Source organism: Rhagoletis pomonella, unplaced genomic scaffold (assembly GCF_013731165.1).
Source record: "Rhagoletis pomonella isolate Grant_MI unplaced genomic scaffold, Rhpom_1.0 Rhpom_scaffold_00007, whole genome shotgun sequence".
NCBI lineage: Eukaryota > Metazoa > Arthropoda > Insecta > Diptera > Tephritidae > Rhagoletis > Rhagoletis pomonella.
In genome coordinates, this window is record NW_023458561.1 from 11,843,744 (window position 1) to 11,858,161 (window position 14,418).

A 14,418-nucleotide genomic window follows, 5' to 3' on the forward strand; every position below is an offset into this window, starting at 1 on the left:
TGTGTATCACATTGATACGTACGACTGTCACGTATGCGACGTATGGAAATACCCATATACCATTCAAAATGTTTACGGTTATGCTTTCTATGGGACATTGAATATGTCTTCCCTTGTAAGCTGTTACCATTTTTGTTGCTATTTCAACTTGTCTATTAGAAAATCATATAATTAAGAATGTATGCTTGCACAGGGCAGCCAACTATCTTTAGCTATGAGGTGCCATATTGGGGATAAAAAAGTGCCAAATAGAAAAATAAAAGTGCCAATTTAACAATAAAATATGAAGCACATTTCTAAAATAAAAGTGCAATGCCAAAATAAGATAAACCAGTTGTATAATCGTTAGAAATTAGAAAATTTTAGCTGAGTAAAAGAAGTACACGCAAAGGATTTCACAAAAATTCATTCAAATATTACTATTCTTGAAAAGTGCCATTTTGACACTTTGTGCCAAATGGAAAAATTAAGTGCCGTTTTGTGTAATATAGGGCCAAAAATGGCACGGTTTTAGCCAAGTTGGCAGCCCTGTGCTTGCACCGAAAAAACCTTTCATGAAAATCATTTACCATCAAGACGCACAGCAAAAATTAGGGGAGAGTGTGGAAGAAACACTAATCTGAGCGCCAAACACTTATTTTCATCGCCTTTTCTGAGTACATACAGATATTTTATATTATTATTTTTACGTTTTTAGAGTAAACCAAGAGATTTATGAAGAAGTAAGCCAGCATTGGCGTTTCTTCAGAGGCACTTTCCGTTGCATACTGATCCGATTTAAATCGGCCTTGTTCTATAGGGTGCACCTGATACTCAATTATAAGTGAAAAGCTAATTTTTGCCATGAATTTATATAAGTGAAATGAGAAACAGTTCAACTATTCAAGTTTTTGAGAATTCACTACCTTTGCTTTTTTAATAAATACAAATTGGTCGTTATTTTTAATTGTTTGATCTACATAGAAGCAATGCTATTTACCTAGAAAGTTACATATGGATGTATGTACATTAATATGTGTATGTATGTACGATGTACATAAGTACATACACATGTGCTAGTCAACAAAGTTATTTTGCATTATGATTAATAAAACCGATTCATTATCGATAAGATCAAATTTATTTTCAAAGAGCTATCGCCAACGAAAGCGAACACAAAAAATGCACACCATATCTTATCGCACTGGAAAGGAGAGCTTGCACCACCATACTTTTTACAATACATATATTTTTTTTCAAGCAGTTGATAAAACTCAGAAATATTTAACAAAACAAACTAATCTTATCTTTTGATACCTGGAAACACTGGAAAATGAAATACCGAAAAATTTGGTGGCTGTCATTTGGTTACTCCAGTCTAAATTAGTCATAACATAGATCGCTACCCGTTTCAAGATACTAGCAATGATTTGTCGGCAGGTATGTTTTACGATATCGGTATCAATCTTATTACTGTGCCCCAAAGCAGAAGTGATCGATGAAAATGAAATAGAACGCTTTTGCTATCCGGAACAGCACAAAAACACTCGAAAATCGTGCGAGTGCAGCAACGATAATGCTCCTCCATGGGGTATTCGCGCCATAAACATCGATTGCAGCTACAAGAATTTGAAGAACGCCGACTTCTCTGAGGTGCTGCCGCTCTATGTAAACCTACTGGACTTGTCTTGGAATGCAATGGATTTGGTACCGACGTTGGCCAGCGACAGCCTGCGCATTCTAAATGCTATGCACAACAACATCAGCACTATCAGCAACAAAAAGTTTGTCAAGGCCGCGAACCTTCGCAAACTCTACTTAAGCTGGAATAGCATACAGTCAATTGAATTGAACGCCTTTGACGAGCTGGTGCATTTACAAGTTCTTGATTTGTCGCACAACAACTTACATACTTTGGGACTACAACTATTTCGGTCTTTACTTGTGCTGGAGACGTTAAATCTGTCGTGGAACCGACATCTCAATCAGACCGAGGCCATACAAGAACAAGACTTTTATCGTACTTTCGGTGTGAACTTTAAAATCAGGGTGTTACGCCTGCAAGCATGCAGCTTGACAGATCTGGTCTTGCCCGAGAAAGCTCCACTTGTCGAATTAGACCTGCGCCATAACAAGCTCGAAAAAATTCCATCGAATCTGCCAAGTACTTTGGCAAAACTTGATATCAGTGAAAATTTGTTTCAGACTTTTTCACCTGCCATCACCGCCAACCTGTCTGCCACGATAAGTGAGCTGTACGTGGAAGATATGCCGCGTCTACAGTCGGTCGAAGAAAATGCATTTTATCCGCTGACCGGGTTAAAAAAGATTAGCTTCCAGAACAGTCGTCGCTTGAATAAATTTAGTGGACATGCTTTCGGTGCAGAAGCTAGCCGTTTTCCAGAGCTACGCACTTTAATTTTTCGTGGCACTTCTGTGGGCTCACTTAACGCTACTTTGGCACCACTTTTCACGAAACTTGCAGAACTCGATCTCAATGGTATGCCGCTGGTGTGCGATTGCGAATTAGTGTGGATCAAAGAAATTAAATTGGACACGAAAGGCCGGTGCTTCAATCCATCGCGATTACGGGGTGAAAGCATGATCAATGTCGAGAATTCCGACTTTAGTTGTGCCCATTGGCCACACTGGGTAGCTGGGCTCTTTATTTTCGCTCTCATACTGCTGTGTGCCGCTGGTATTTACGCAATAGTTATGTGCCTACGCCCGAACAGGGGAGGAGTAACGCTACGTAGGAAGGTGGGGTCTGGCAGTCCCTATGCCAGAGTTACAATCGAACCAAACAGACAGGAAAACTATTATTGATTTTGATCCTTTTAAAGATTGGCAATATATTTATGTACATATGTATGTATGTTTTTGTGCAAATAAGCTTGTATTTAATATTGCTTTCGTATACATTTAAGGAAATATGTAGATATATGGACATAAGTATTTTTGCAAAAATAACAATTCCTGTGGATAGGTGCACATATTAAAAGACTTGTACGTAGAGGTATGCAATATCTAAAAATATTTATGTAGTTTTTTTTAAATAAATTTTTATTTATTATCTAAATGAATTCAGTATTTTCGAATTCGCGTTTGAGTTACATACACACTACTTGGATACTCGCATCTTCATCATCAATGTAATTGACAAATTTGAAATTTTGAGAGAGAAAGCACGTCAAGGCTCCTTTTTTCATAAAAAAAATCTCAAAAAACGCAGTCGCGAAAAATGCAAAATGTGACTTTTACATTGGGAACGCCGATATATGTACATATAAGAGGGCTGCAAAGTTCCCAGCCAAACTGCACTTCTCACATTTAATCGAATAATAGGAACACATTTTTGCGGTACCAAAAAAAAAATGAGCCACAAATAATTTTTAGCAAAAAAAAACCGACTTCAACTCTCATATAAAAAAATATATATATATATATATATATATCCCATGATCCACTGATCGGATCTTAACCAGATTGGTATGGGACCACCTCTGAGACACTACCTTTCCGATGCAAAAAGAATTATCGAAATCGGTTGACGTGGTCCAAAGTTATGCGGTAACATACATAAAAAATAAAAAATATTCCGACGAACTGATAACCTCCTCCTTTTTTGGAAGTCGGTTAAAATGTAGAGAACATCCCAAACGAGCGTTCCTGAATGATGTTACTCGACGGCGCTCTCCTTCACCAAATACGTGTTCCGCTATGCTCACATACTTAAGTATCAAGCCACCTGAACGTGAGTATTTGGAAACTTCTCATAGGAATGTCAAACTGCACGTGAAGTTTTATGTTCTCTTTATGGGTTTGGATTCTACTTATAACACGCGAAGACATTTTTTTAATGTGATCAGGTTTGCATTCGTTCGATTTAAAAAAATGGGGTGTGATATTAAAGCGCTTGGCCTGTAGATGAGAGAGGTTTATTTTTTTTTAAAGTGTTGCCACCTGTTAAAAATTTTAATTAACATTATTTATTTATGGGTATTACTATAAATTGGTTTGAAAAGGCTCCATTTCTAATAAATATGTAGGAGTGAAATTCAACTAAAATTAAGGGAGTTAGGTAAATGAAATACATACAAATTTATGTATTAAAATATGGGTGTTCGAATACGTGAAGCTGTTTTTTGTGAAGGAGATCAGATCTATACAGTTCTTTCGAATTTAAAAAATTAGATGTCAAATTAGGGACCTTGGTTTTATTTTTAGAAGTAAGGACTTTATTAGAGGTACAGGGTGAATTCGATAAAAATTACGATAATAACCAAGATAAAAATATCGATTATTATATCGATAAGTCCCAATGCCGAAAATCTCTGTAATGTATTGGCAACCCTATTAAAAATATTACCTCTCGATAAAAGTGCACTGAAATGTCTTTCGTTCGATAAAAGCGTTGCAAAATTTTACGCCACTTAAATATTTTATTCACGTTATTTTCAGACAGATGGCAACCCTATGTAAAAATTTGCATTTTTTTCCGAAAGCGGTAGAGCTGACCTTCAAAATTGTGATAAAATAGATAACAATATAATAATATGCATTAATAATAGCAATAAAAATTCCTATTAACCCAATTTTTTTCATTAAATGCAAATGCAAGCCCACGAGAAAAGATACATGTAGACAGCTGATTGCCGAAGCGGGCAAAAGTTGAGAGTTACCCAATATTTTGCTTCGTTTTGCTTTGCTTTGCTTCAAACGTTTTTTATGTGAGCATACTCATGCATATGCCTACATCGATCTTATATGTGAAAGCAAAGAACTATCAAGCAAAGCGAAGAAAGTTGTATGTGAATCAGCCTTTAGCGGCTATACTTCTCTTCACTATCCGTTCGCTATCCGTTCACTATCCGCGCTCTCATTGAGAGGAAGAGAAGGAAGCGTATTCGCTAGAAAACTTCAATGTGGAGCCAAATATCTTCCGATGCAGACCTCTAGTACAAGAATGATAGAATACAAGATTGCGCCGATCAGAGAGGATTTTTGAGAATAACTTTTGTGTGACGTCACACTGGTGCAATTGCGAGAGAGAAATACCAAAACGTGAGCAAGAATGGAAGAAGAAGAAAAAATGTTGCAAGGAAAACGTAAACAAGTTGCACAAGTGTGACGTCAGGCAAACCACGATTCTGTCAAATTCGTTAAGAGAGGAATAGCGGTCCGAGATCGGCGCAACCTTTGTATTCTCTCAATCGTGCCTCTAGTACATATGTAACAGGGATGTTGCGAATACTTGCATTCGCATCCGTTATGTGAATGGTTCGCATCATTTTGCACATTCGCATTCGACATTCGCATTCTCAACAAATGTTACGAATGTTTTGCGAATGCGAATGTGTACATGAGCAGGGAGTCCACTCTAATATTATTGAAATGGCTCTATTTCTGTCTAACGAGGGCGCGAAGAATAACCGGCTTTTAGCTTCAGGCGCTAAACGGTTAAGGGCCGGTTACTCAATGTCTGGTTAACACTAATCTGCGGTTAAACATCGTTATCGACGTCTTGGACTCCATGCATACAACAGGGAGTCGGTAGCGTCGATAACGATGTTTACTTCAACAAGTACTGCTGAAAGTCTTTTAGGCAACCTAGAAATAATTTTAGATTCTTCGAGCGAGAGCGAAGGCTTGGATGTAGGATCTGGAGACATTAAGAAATGTGGAAAAGCTTAATTGAAGGAAAGAAAAACGAGCTCATCTCGTTGAAAATCCTCTCGTTTGGAGGAAAGCTGGACTAAAATACGACAAATTGACAGATCTGGCCCTATTTAAGCGCAACACCAGCAAGCGTTCCAAGTGAGCAATTGTTTCGTGCAGCGTGCCTTATATACGAGCCTCTACGAAATCGCCTCATGGGAGAAAAGGCAGCAAAATTACTTTTTTTTTGTAAAAGTAATACGCCCCTTTTAAACTTTTACTAATAGATTAAAACGCTGTTAAGCACTCGCTGTTAGGCAGCTATAACTTCTTCCGCTTGGATTTTGTTGCTTGTCCATTTTTCCTAATAAAAATAATCGTAGTACAATGCTCAGTACGTTTGGTTTGAATACGCTTTCGTTCTGAATTTCACAGATGCTTTTCCATATTTTCAAGACATAAAAACAATTTTTATTATCATCTTGACATGTTGTCTCTATTCGAAGCCGGACCTCCAAAAAGCTAACCAGTAATAACAGGCATCTCTGTACGCTCAGCTACAGCCAGCCATGTAAATGTGCTTTCAAATGTTGTTTCAATTGTGTGCGACCAGCAAGTCGATTGTCCGACTCTGCATTAACTAACGCTTAAAGCACTCCAAAGTCAGTATGTTTCTTTTGCAAATGTCTTTTCAACCAATTTAAAATTAATGAAAATAATAATAGATTGGCGCTTACACATATGTTAGTGTTTGGCCGAGCTTCTCCTCCGATTTCTGGCATGCGCCTTGATATTGGACACAAAGAAAATTTTTGAAAAATATGTCGCTTACGTTTTTTTGGCGGTTAGGTCTCGATATGGTAAATTCAGCAAAGGTGCTGAAGGTATTTTAACCAAAGTTACAGCACGTAACTTGTTTGGCACGCAATGCACCAACCGAGTGGCCGAAGATGTAAGAGCTCGCTTCTGTGATGTTGACAATTTAAAATCGAATGGGCAAAAATATTTTTAGAATTTGTTGAATCATTGGCTGTACAAGTGCATCTTGTGAAGACTGCTTTTGTTACTATTCAAAATGTGCACGGTGAACTTGAGCAAAAAATCAAGGAAAAATTGGAAACCATTATACAAAAAAATAAGGGGTTTAAGGAACTTAAGGTAATATCTGGTGTGCTAAGCAGTGTTGACGCAAATCATTTTTAATGGTAAAAATGTATTTTAAAAAAGGGCTAAAAAAAGTCGTTGTGTGTCGGCAGGGTTGCCACTTTGGTAAAAATGGGTAGAAAAAATTTGGGTTGGTAAAAATGTAAATTTTTTCCCATTTTGGTAGGTTTTTGTTGAACTTTTCGTTCCCGATTTATTTTTCGTAGTTATCTTCATATTATAAATTTCTTTGCATACTTTTTATATACTTACAAACGTATAAATGTATATCGAGATATCGATAAAACTAATTTTATCCCGAGGAGCTTTTGATTGCCTAAATATTTTAAATGATTATTAAAATACATATAAAGAAAAAATTGACAGGTATGTAATGACGCACTATGATTGTTCGCAAAAAAAGTTAAATCAACGCCAATTTTATCAATAGAAATTGTTAAATACAAAAACACAAAAGACTGGCGACAAAAAATTAAAAAAAAAAATCAACGGGAAGCACATTGTGAGCAGTGATGCCAGACATTCTCTGTTAAATATCCCATAGAAATGGGGAAAAAATCCCTCAATTACCCACATCTTGAAAATTTATCCCACAAAATTCCCAACGAATTTAAACATATACATGTTGCAGTAGTAAAGAAGTAAAATTCATATAAAATAATAATAATAGTTTGGCGCTTACACATATGTGCTTTTCCTCCAATTTGTGGCGGTCCCCTTGATGTCGCACAAAGGGGAGGGACCTACAGTTTTACGCCGACTCCGAATGGCGAGTGTATTTTTATGAGAAGCTGTTTTTCATGGCAGGAATACACTCGGAGGTTTGCCATTGCCTGTCGAGCGCCGACCGCTGTTAAGAAAAAACCCCTTTTTCTGCATTTTTTTCACTCATTCATTTTTTCCCTCTCATTTTTTTGCTCACTCACTAAGGGCCTAAAAGAATTTTTTGGTGACTTTAAAATTGAAGCACATTCATGTGCTATTTAACATTTCATCAGATAATTTGTTCCGCTTTTTACATGAAACACCAGTTACAACTGAAAAGATTCTTTCTTACTCAGCGCTTGAATTGGTTAACGTAAGAAAATTTTCGAAATTGTCCTTATACTTTTTAACAATTATATACCATTTCACTCCACATCACATCTTCAGAACGATTAATTACGTAAGAATGTCGAATATTCTTGAATTTTGATCAATTATGCAACAATAACTGCGTCAAAAGAAAATCCCTTATTTATATGAAGTGTCCCTTTTTTCCCTTTTAATAATTTTTGATGCAAAATATCCCTCAAATAGGGAAATTACCCACAATCTGGCATCACTGATTGTGAGCTATACTCAAGTGTTATTTGCTTTCAAACTTGGTACCTTAAATTGTTCTAAAAATTCAGTGTAAAAAATTCGAAATTTGGACGAACATTTTTTTTTTGAATCCTTAATTTTTATGGATTTAGTTAAAGCAGCAAAAAATGTTTACTTGAAAAACATTGCGAATAATAAAAAAAATCAGCAAGTGCTTTCTGAGTCACTGTATTTGTCTATAATAAAACGAGTTCAAGTTTTTCAAATTATGAAGTTTCGTTGTTGCCTTTAGTTTTATCACTTCCGCTTTTGGTTGAAGGAAACTGCGAATATGCCAATAATATGACTCAAATACCGTATAATTAGTTAAATAAAAAGTTCCTTAAAAACAATTTTAATTCTTATTGAAATAACTACAAAAAAAGAAAACTATAGCTTAATTAAAATAAATAAAAAAATAACAAAACTATAGTTTTTATTAAAATAACTATACAAAATTTATTGGTAGATATTTTCCACATTTGGTAGATTTTTCTCAAGTCGATGGTAAATATTTTTTTTCGTCAGTGGCAAGCCTGGTGACAGGTAATAAGATCAACGGAAATAAGGTCAATTGACTTTATTTCTCACCCTGGTATGGGCGGTATTTAAAAGTCAGTGTGAGCCAAAATGTAATGTAACAGTCCGCGTTTTGGGCCATGTATGTATGTATATATATATCAGTATTTCTTAGTTTAAAAATTGATCCCTTACATTAATGAAAAAAATTAGATAAAATTAAGCAGAATAAATTCTCCAAAGGGCTAAAAAAGGGCTAGGGGCAATTTTAAATTTATGTGGCCAAAAAAAGGGCTAACACGACAATATTGGTGCTAAGTAGCCAAATGGCCGCAAATGACAGCTGCTAAGCAGGTATCACACGACTTGTACATTTTGGCAGTTACAGAGTGGTGTTGTCTGGAAATTCTCTTATTGAGCTGAACTCGAATTTCTAAACAACACCACTATGTGACTGCCAAAATGTACAAATCTGTACAAATATACAAATCGTGTGATCCCTACTTAATAGCTATCATCCCAATAAACTAGCTTGCTTCAAGTACGCTCCAATCACCAGTGTTGACGTAGTAAGAATGTTCTCCTTATACAAAGTACATTTGCGACCAAATAGGAAAGCTTTTACTTCGAAAACTGTTAAGAACTAAATATTTATCTTGCCTGTCATTAAAGCCCTGAACAAAGCAAATTAAAATAAATAATTTTCAAGCAAAAAACAAAACCGACTTCAATTCTCATATCAAAATTTAAGATTATCGTTAATTTCTTCATAATGCAATGATCGCATTTAAACTAAATTAGTACGGGACCTCCTGTTTGGTAATACTTTTCCTTTAGAAAAAGAATTATAGAAATCGGTTAACGTGGTCCAAAGTTATGAGGTAACATATATACAAAAAAATTATTCCGATGAACTGATAATCTTCTCCTTTTTGTGAAGTCGGCATATTTTTGAGTTTTAGTATATATTTCTGATTTTTTAGTGCATAAAAATCCGGGCCCTAGTTATTATACATCCGTCTGAAGTTAGTTGCTACATAAGCAGAAATAAATTACTTTTTCTGAGGTACTTATGTAATTGGTTGAGCTACGCTGTACTGGGTACACTGAGGGGAAAAAATATTAAAATCAAATAGAAACGTAATTGTTCTTACTATAAACGTCAACGAAAGTAGTGTATATTGGTTAGTATTCAATTCCATTACGCGCATATCAAAAGGAACTAAAGGCCACTATTATTTGTACATTTCCTTTGTGGAAAGCTAACTATATTTGTATGGCGATGGCCGCGAAATAGTCAGAATTAGATGTAACTAACTACTTTTGGACATAAAATATCAATAGGAAAAACAAAATATTTTTTATTTGTATTTTTACTTTTGTATTTATTTATTTACTTTATTTTATTACATTTCATATATGTTTACATATTCTGCTGTAGGTGATCCCATATTCGAACTCCCTCAGACATAACTTCAAAGTAATAATATGAAATTTCGATCCTCCTTTTATTTGTCTTCAATTCTAAAAATTATTTGTGAAGTGCAGGATATTTAAATAGAAATGCGTTTAAAGAAAACAATCTCCGGATTGCGTCTGCATCACTTGTCAACTAGTTTCAAGTTAGCTTTATGTAGCTAACTGCAAGTTATATATTTTGTAGAAATTCCGAAAAAAGCTAACTACAAGAGGGTTACTATAAATTGATAATTTTTTTCAGCAGGCTATGTCCACTTGCATATACATAGATACTCAGATGAGAACAGTCAAATACGTGCGTAATACATTTTTCTATGAAAATATTATTTTTAAATACGAACATTCTTAAACGATAATCAAATATAAAGTATTAATTTTTACTATGCATTATTTCTCTTAGTGTATGAACAGTCACGCAAAGCATTATTCTCGCACTACATATTTCAATACTGTGTCTGAACTGAGGCTAAAAGAATGTAGAGCGGAATAGTTGGTACTCATGCTTGCACCAACAGCGCTTCGGTCTATATTACTTAGTACAAATATACATACTACATGAATAAACTTACAAAATAATTTATAAAAAACCAGTTTCTCTTAAAAATGCAATCGCCGTTCAGAGTCGGGGTAAAACCAAGAATGATAGAATACAAGATTGCGCATTCCTGCGGGTGATGACGTCAAGATAGCAACGAATAGGAAAGAGTAGTTGGAGATGGAGGAGAGAAACCGTCAAACCATGGAGGTCGCCATATTTACATGCATATAAACATTTCTGCATACATACAAACAGTTTGCTAAAATGACGCCACACGAACAACTGATTCTGTCAAATTCGCCAAGAACTACTTGGTACTGCGGATTGCGCCACCTCTGTCTCTCTACATCGTGGGGTAAAACTGTAGGTCCCTCACCTTTGTGTGACAACATCAAGGCGCACTCCACAAATCGAAGAGGAAGCTCGGCCAAACACTAACATATGTACAAGTTAACAGTAGCCTTTGCCTTTCAACTAAATTATAAATATAAACAAATTTCCAATAATGCAGTTGGTCATATTGTTGGTTGGACTTATATGAGGAAATCTAATTAAACCAATGGAATAACACTGATTTAATTGAAGATGTAATTTGATATCCTTCTGCAACCAACTGAGTAAACAATGGCTTAACGAAAATTGCAACTGCAAAGCAACTGCGCAGTTCCAAAACTAATAAGTTATGCTATTAAAAGATTCTGAAAAACAACTGCAGCTGAATAAATATTTTGACTAAGAAATAAGTTGCAACTGCGCAATTCTAAATTGTGTTATTAATAAGATTCTGCAAAACAACTGCAGCTGAATAAATAATGAAACTTTATATCTTCAATAACAAAATTCCAAAAGAACTAATTGGAAATTATAACTGAAAATCATGTAAACATAATTTTAAGCTATAAATAAGATTCTTTTTGAATAAAGTTCAGTTCGGATTCAGTCTTGCAACAACACACCAACAGTTCGGATTCAGTCTTGCAACAACACACCAATAGTTCGGATTCAGTCTTGCAACAACACACCAACAGTTCGGATTCAGTCTTGCAACAACACACCAATAGTTTGGATTCAGTCTTGCAACAACACACCAATTGTTTGGTATCAGTCTTGCAACAAGACATACGTTTTAAGTTATTTTTAAAACGTATACCGGGCTCAACAAAAGTTAATTGGCGCCCAACGTGGGGCCCGCGAGTAGTGTCGGTCAATTAAATAACAAGTATCCTCGCCGGAGGAGAAAACGTAAAAAAAACTATAAAATAAGTATCCTCACTGGAGGAGAAAAAAGTGAAAAAACTCATTAAAAGTATCCTCACCGGAGGAGAAAATAATTAATAAAAAAAACTTAACACTGTAGGAGAAAAAAGTTAAAAACTTTAAATATCCTCATTAAAGAAGGAAAATTTAAACAAAGACTGTGATGGTAAAAATCAACAACAAAGTGAACGTGGAAATAGATAAATAACTCAACATCAAAATCAACAACAAAGTGACCGTGGAAATAGATAAATAACTCAACATCAAAATCAACAACACAAGTAGTAGCAGAGTATAACAACGGTGGAAAGAAGACCAGTAAATCGATAACAGCAGTGACAGCAACAAGGAGCTGAAGCAGTAAATTAATTTAAGAATTATTTATTCTATTCTATATTTTAGGAAAGAATAAGAAAGCCACATTAGCAGATTATTATAATAGAGAGACATTAGAATCAGAAACGGTAGCAATGATTCGGGTTGCAAAAAGAAGTGGTAAATTTTAAAATGGGGCAAAATCAAAGTGGTCCAAAATATAAAAACTTGTACTATTGTGATTATTGTAAAGGAAATCATAAAACTGAAAATTGTCCTTATAAAAAACGGTGTTGTTAATTTGTGAAGTGTTTAAATACGAATCTGGAAAGATTAATAAAAAACTTTTTTAAATATGACTTTGAACAATGATAATGAGGCTCTAGTAGCAAGATTAATTGCGGCAACGAATGCATCACTCAGACTAGAGGTGTCTGAATTGCGTAGGCAAATTGAGGGATTAACAAAATCAGTAACCATAACTGGTTACAGACCAGAAGTGGTCGACTCCCAAATTAACTGCGATGAATCAGTGGAGGTTATTAAGTCATTACCAGAATTTTCTGGTAAGCAAAATAAATATGTTAGCTGGAGAGAATCAGCTAATAATGCGATGAGCTTATATGTGAGAGGCAGCCGTAGGTATTTCGCTGCATTAACCATTTTACGAAACAGGATTACCCAGGACGCAAACGATTTATTATCAAATCATGGGACAGTTTTAAATATTGACGCCATTTTAGCGCGACTAGATTTCGCTTATGCTGACAAAAGGCCTGCTCATATTATTGAGCAAGAGATGAGCATTTTGCGCCAAGGTAGTAATACCATTATTGAGTATTATAACAGGGTTAACGAAAAACTAACCTTACTCATAAATAAGACAATTATGACATACGGATCAGACAGTGCAGTGACCAAAGAGTTAAATGCGAAAAATAGGCGTGATGCTTTACGTATATTTATAATCACCAAGTGATTTATCGAATGCTCTTGCAAAAGCACAAGAATTGGAATCGAACAATATGCGAGCAACCTTCCCACTACAATTTGGAAAAACACAAAATTTTCCAAGTGTAAATAATAACAAATATAATAATTTTAATAATTTTTACAATCATTTGCGGTTCGGACAAAGTCAACCACAAAGAAATAAAATCCAAAGGATAACCCCGCAACATGATCAAGCTCGACCAACACCAATGGATGTTGATCGAAGCATTCAGATCCAAAATCGGCAGCAACAAAAGCCAGGGAATATTCAAAGTAATTATCGAAATAATTACGTACCACATAATCAGAGCTATTTACCTGAGAAAAGGCCAAATGCCAGTGTTCAGTTAAGTGCTCACCCACCTAACAAAACGCAACGAGTGAATAATATTAATGAGAATCATTTTTTTAGGGGAAAAGTAGACCTGCCATATATCCTGCGATATGACAAAGTCATTGACCGTGATTTACAAATCCTAATTGATACAGGAGCAACAAGTTGCTACATAAAAGCAGGAATATATAAAAATAAAAATGAACTTAATATTTACAATCGCGTAAATTCGATAAATGGGTTTACAATAATTAAATATTATCACATAATCCATTTATTCGGTGTTAAACAAATATTTTATGAAATCGATAATTTGGAATCAGACCTTTTAATAGGTAATACATTTTTAAAGAAAATTAACGCGGTAATAAATTTAAAAAATAAATCATTGACAACTAATAACGGAAAGGAGGAAATAATTTATTGTTCGGAAACTGAATCTGAACAGCCCGCCGAAGCATATCCCGGCAAAAATGACAGTGAATTAAAAAATGGAAAAACAAATCAAATTAAAACTGTGGGACAGAAAAGTCCTACAACGCCAGCCGACGGTAATACCGGCAAAATAAATAAAATTAAAACTGTGGGACAAAAGAAAAGTCCTACAACGCCAGCCGACGAATTTACCGGCAACAAAATAAATAAAATTAAAACTGTGGGACAAAAAAGTCTTACAACGCCAGTCGATGAAATTACCGACAACAAAAATAAAGTTAAAATTGTGGGACAAAAAAGTCTTACAACGCCAGTCGATGAATGAAATTAAATATTTAAACAAAATTAAAATAAAATAAAAAAATTAAATTAAAAATAATTACAAGCCTTTACAAGAAGACTT

The 14,418-nt window shown here is 34.9% G+C and overlaps 1 protein-coding gene across 1 annotated transcript; it reads left to right on the forward strand.

The window, feature by feature from the left end:
• Window positions 1-1,191: 1,191 nt before the first annotated feature.
• On the forward strand, window positions 1,192-3,062 carry LOC118743631 (slit homolog 1 protein). The gene has a single exon (XM_036476396.1). The coding sequence runs from the start codon at window positions 1,405-1,407 to the stop codon at window positions 2,803-2,805; it is 1,401 nt and encodes a 466-aa protein (XP_036332289.1). The 5' UTR covers window positions 1,192-1,404; the 3' UTR covers window positions 2,806-3,062.
• The last annotated feature ends 11,356 nt before the right edge of the window (window positions 3,063-14,418 follow it).

Bases quoted from the DNA above. Each gene is read 5' to 3' on its own strand.
- LOC118743631 (XM_036476396.1), top strand. From the start codon at position 1,405: ATGATTTGTCGGCAGGTATGTTTTACGATATCGGTATCAATCTTATTA.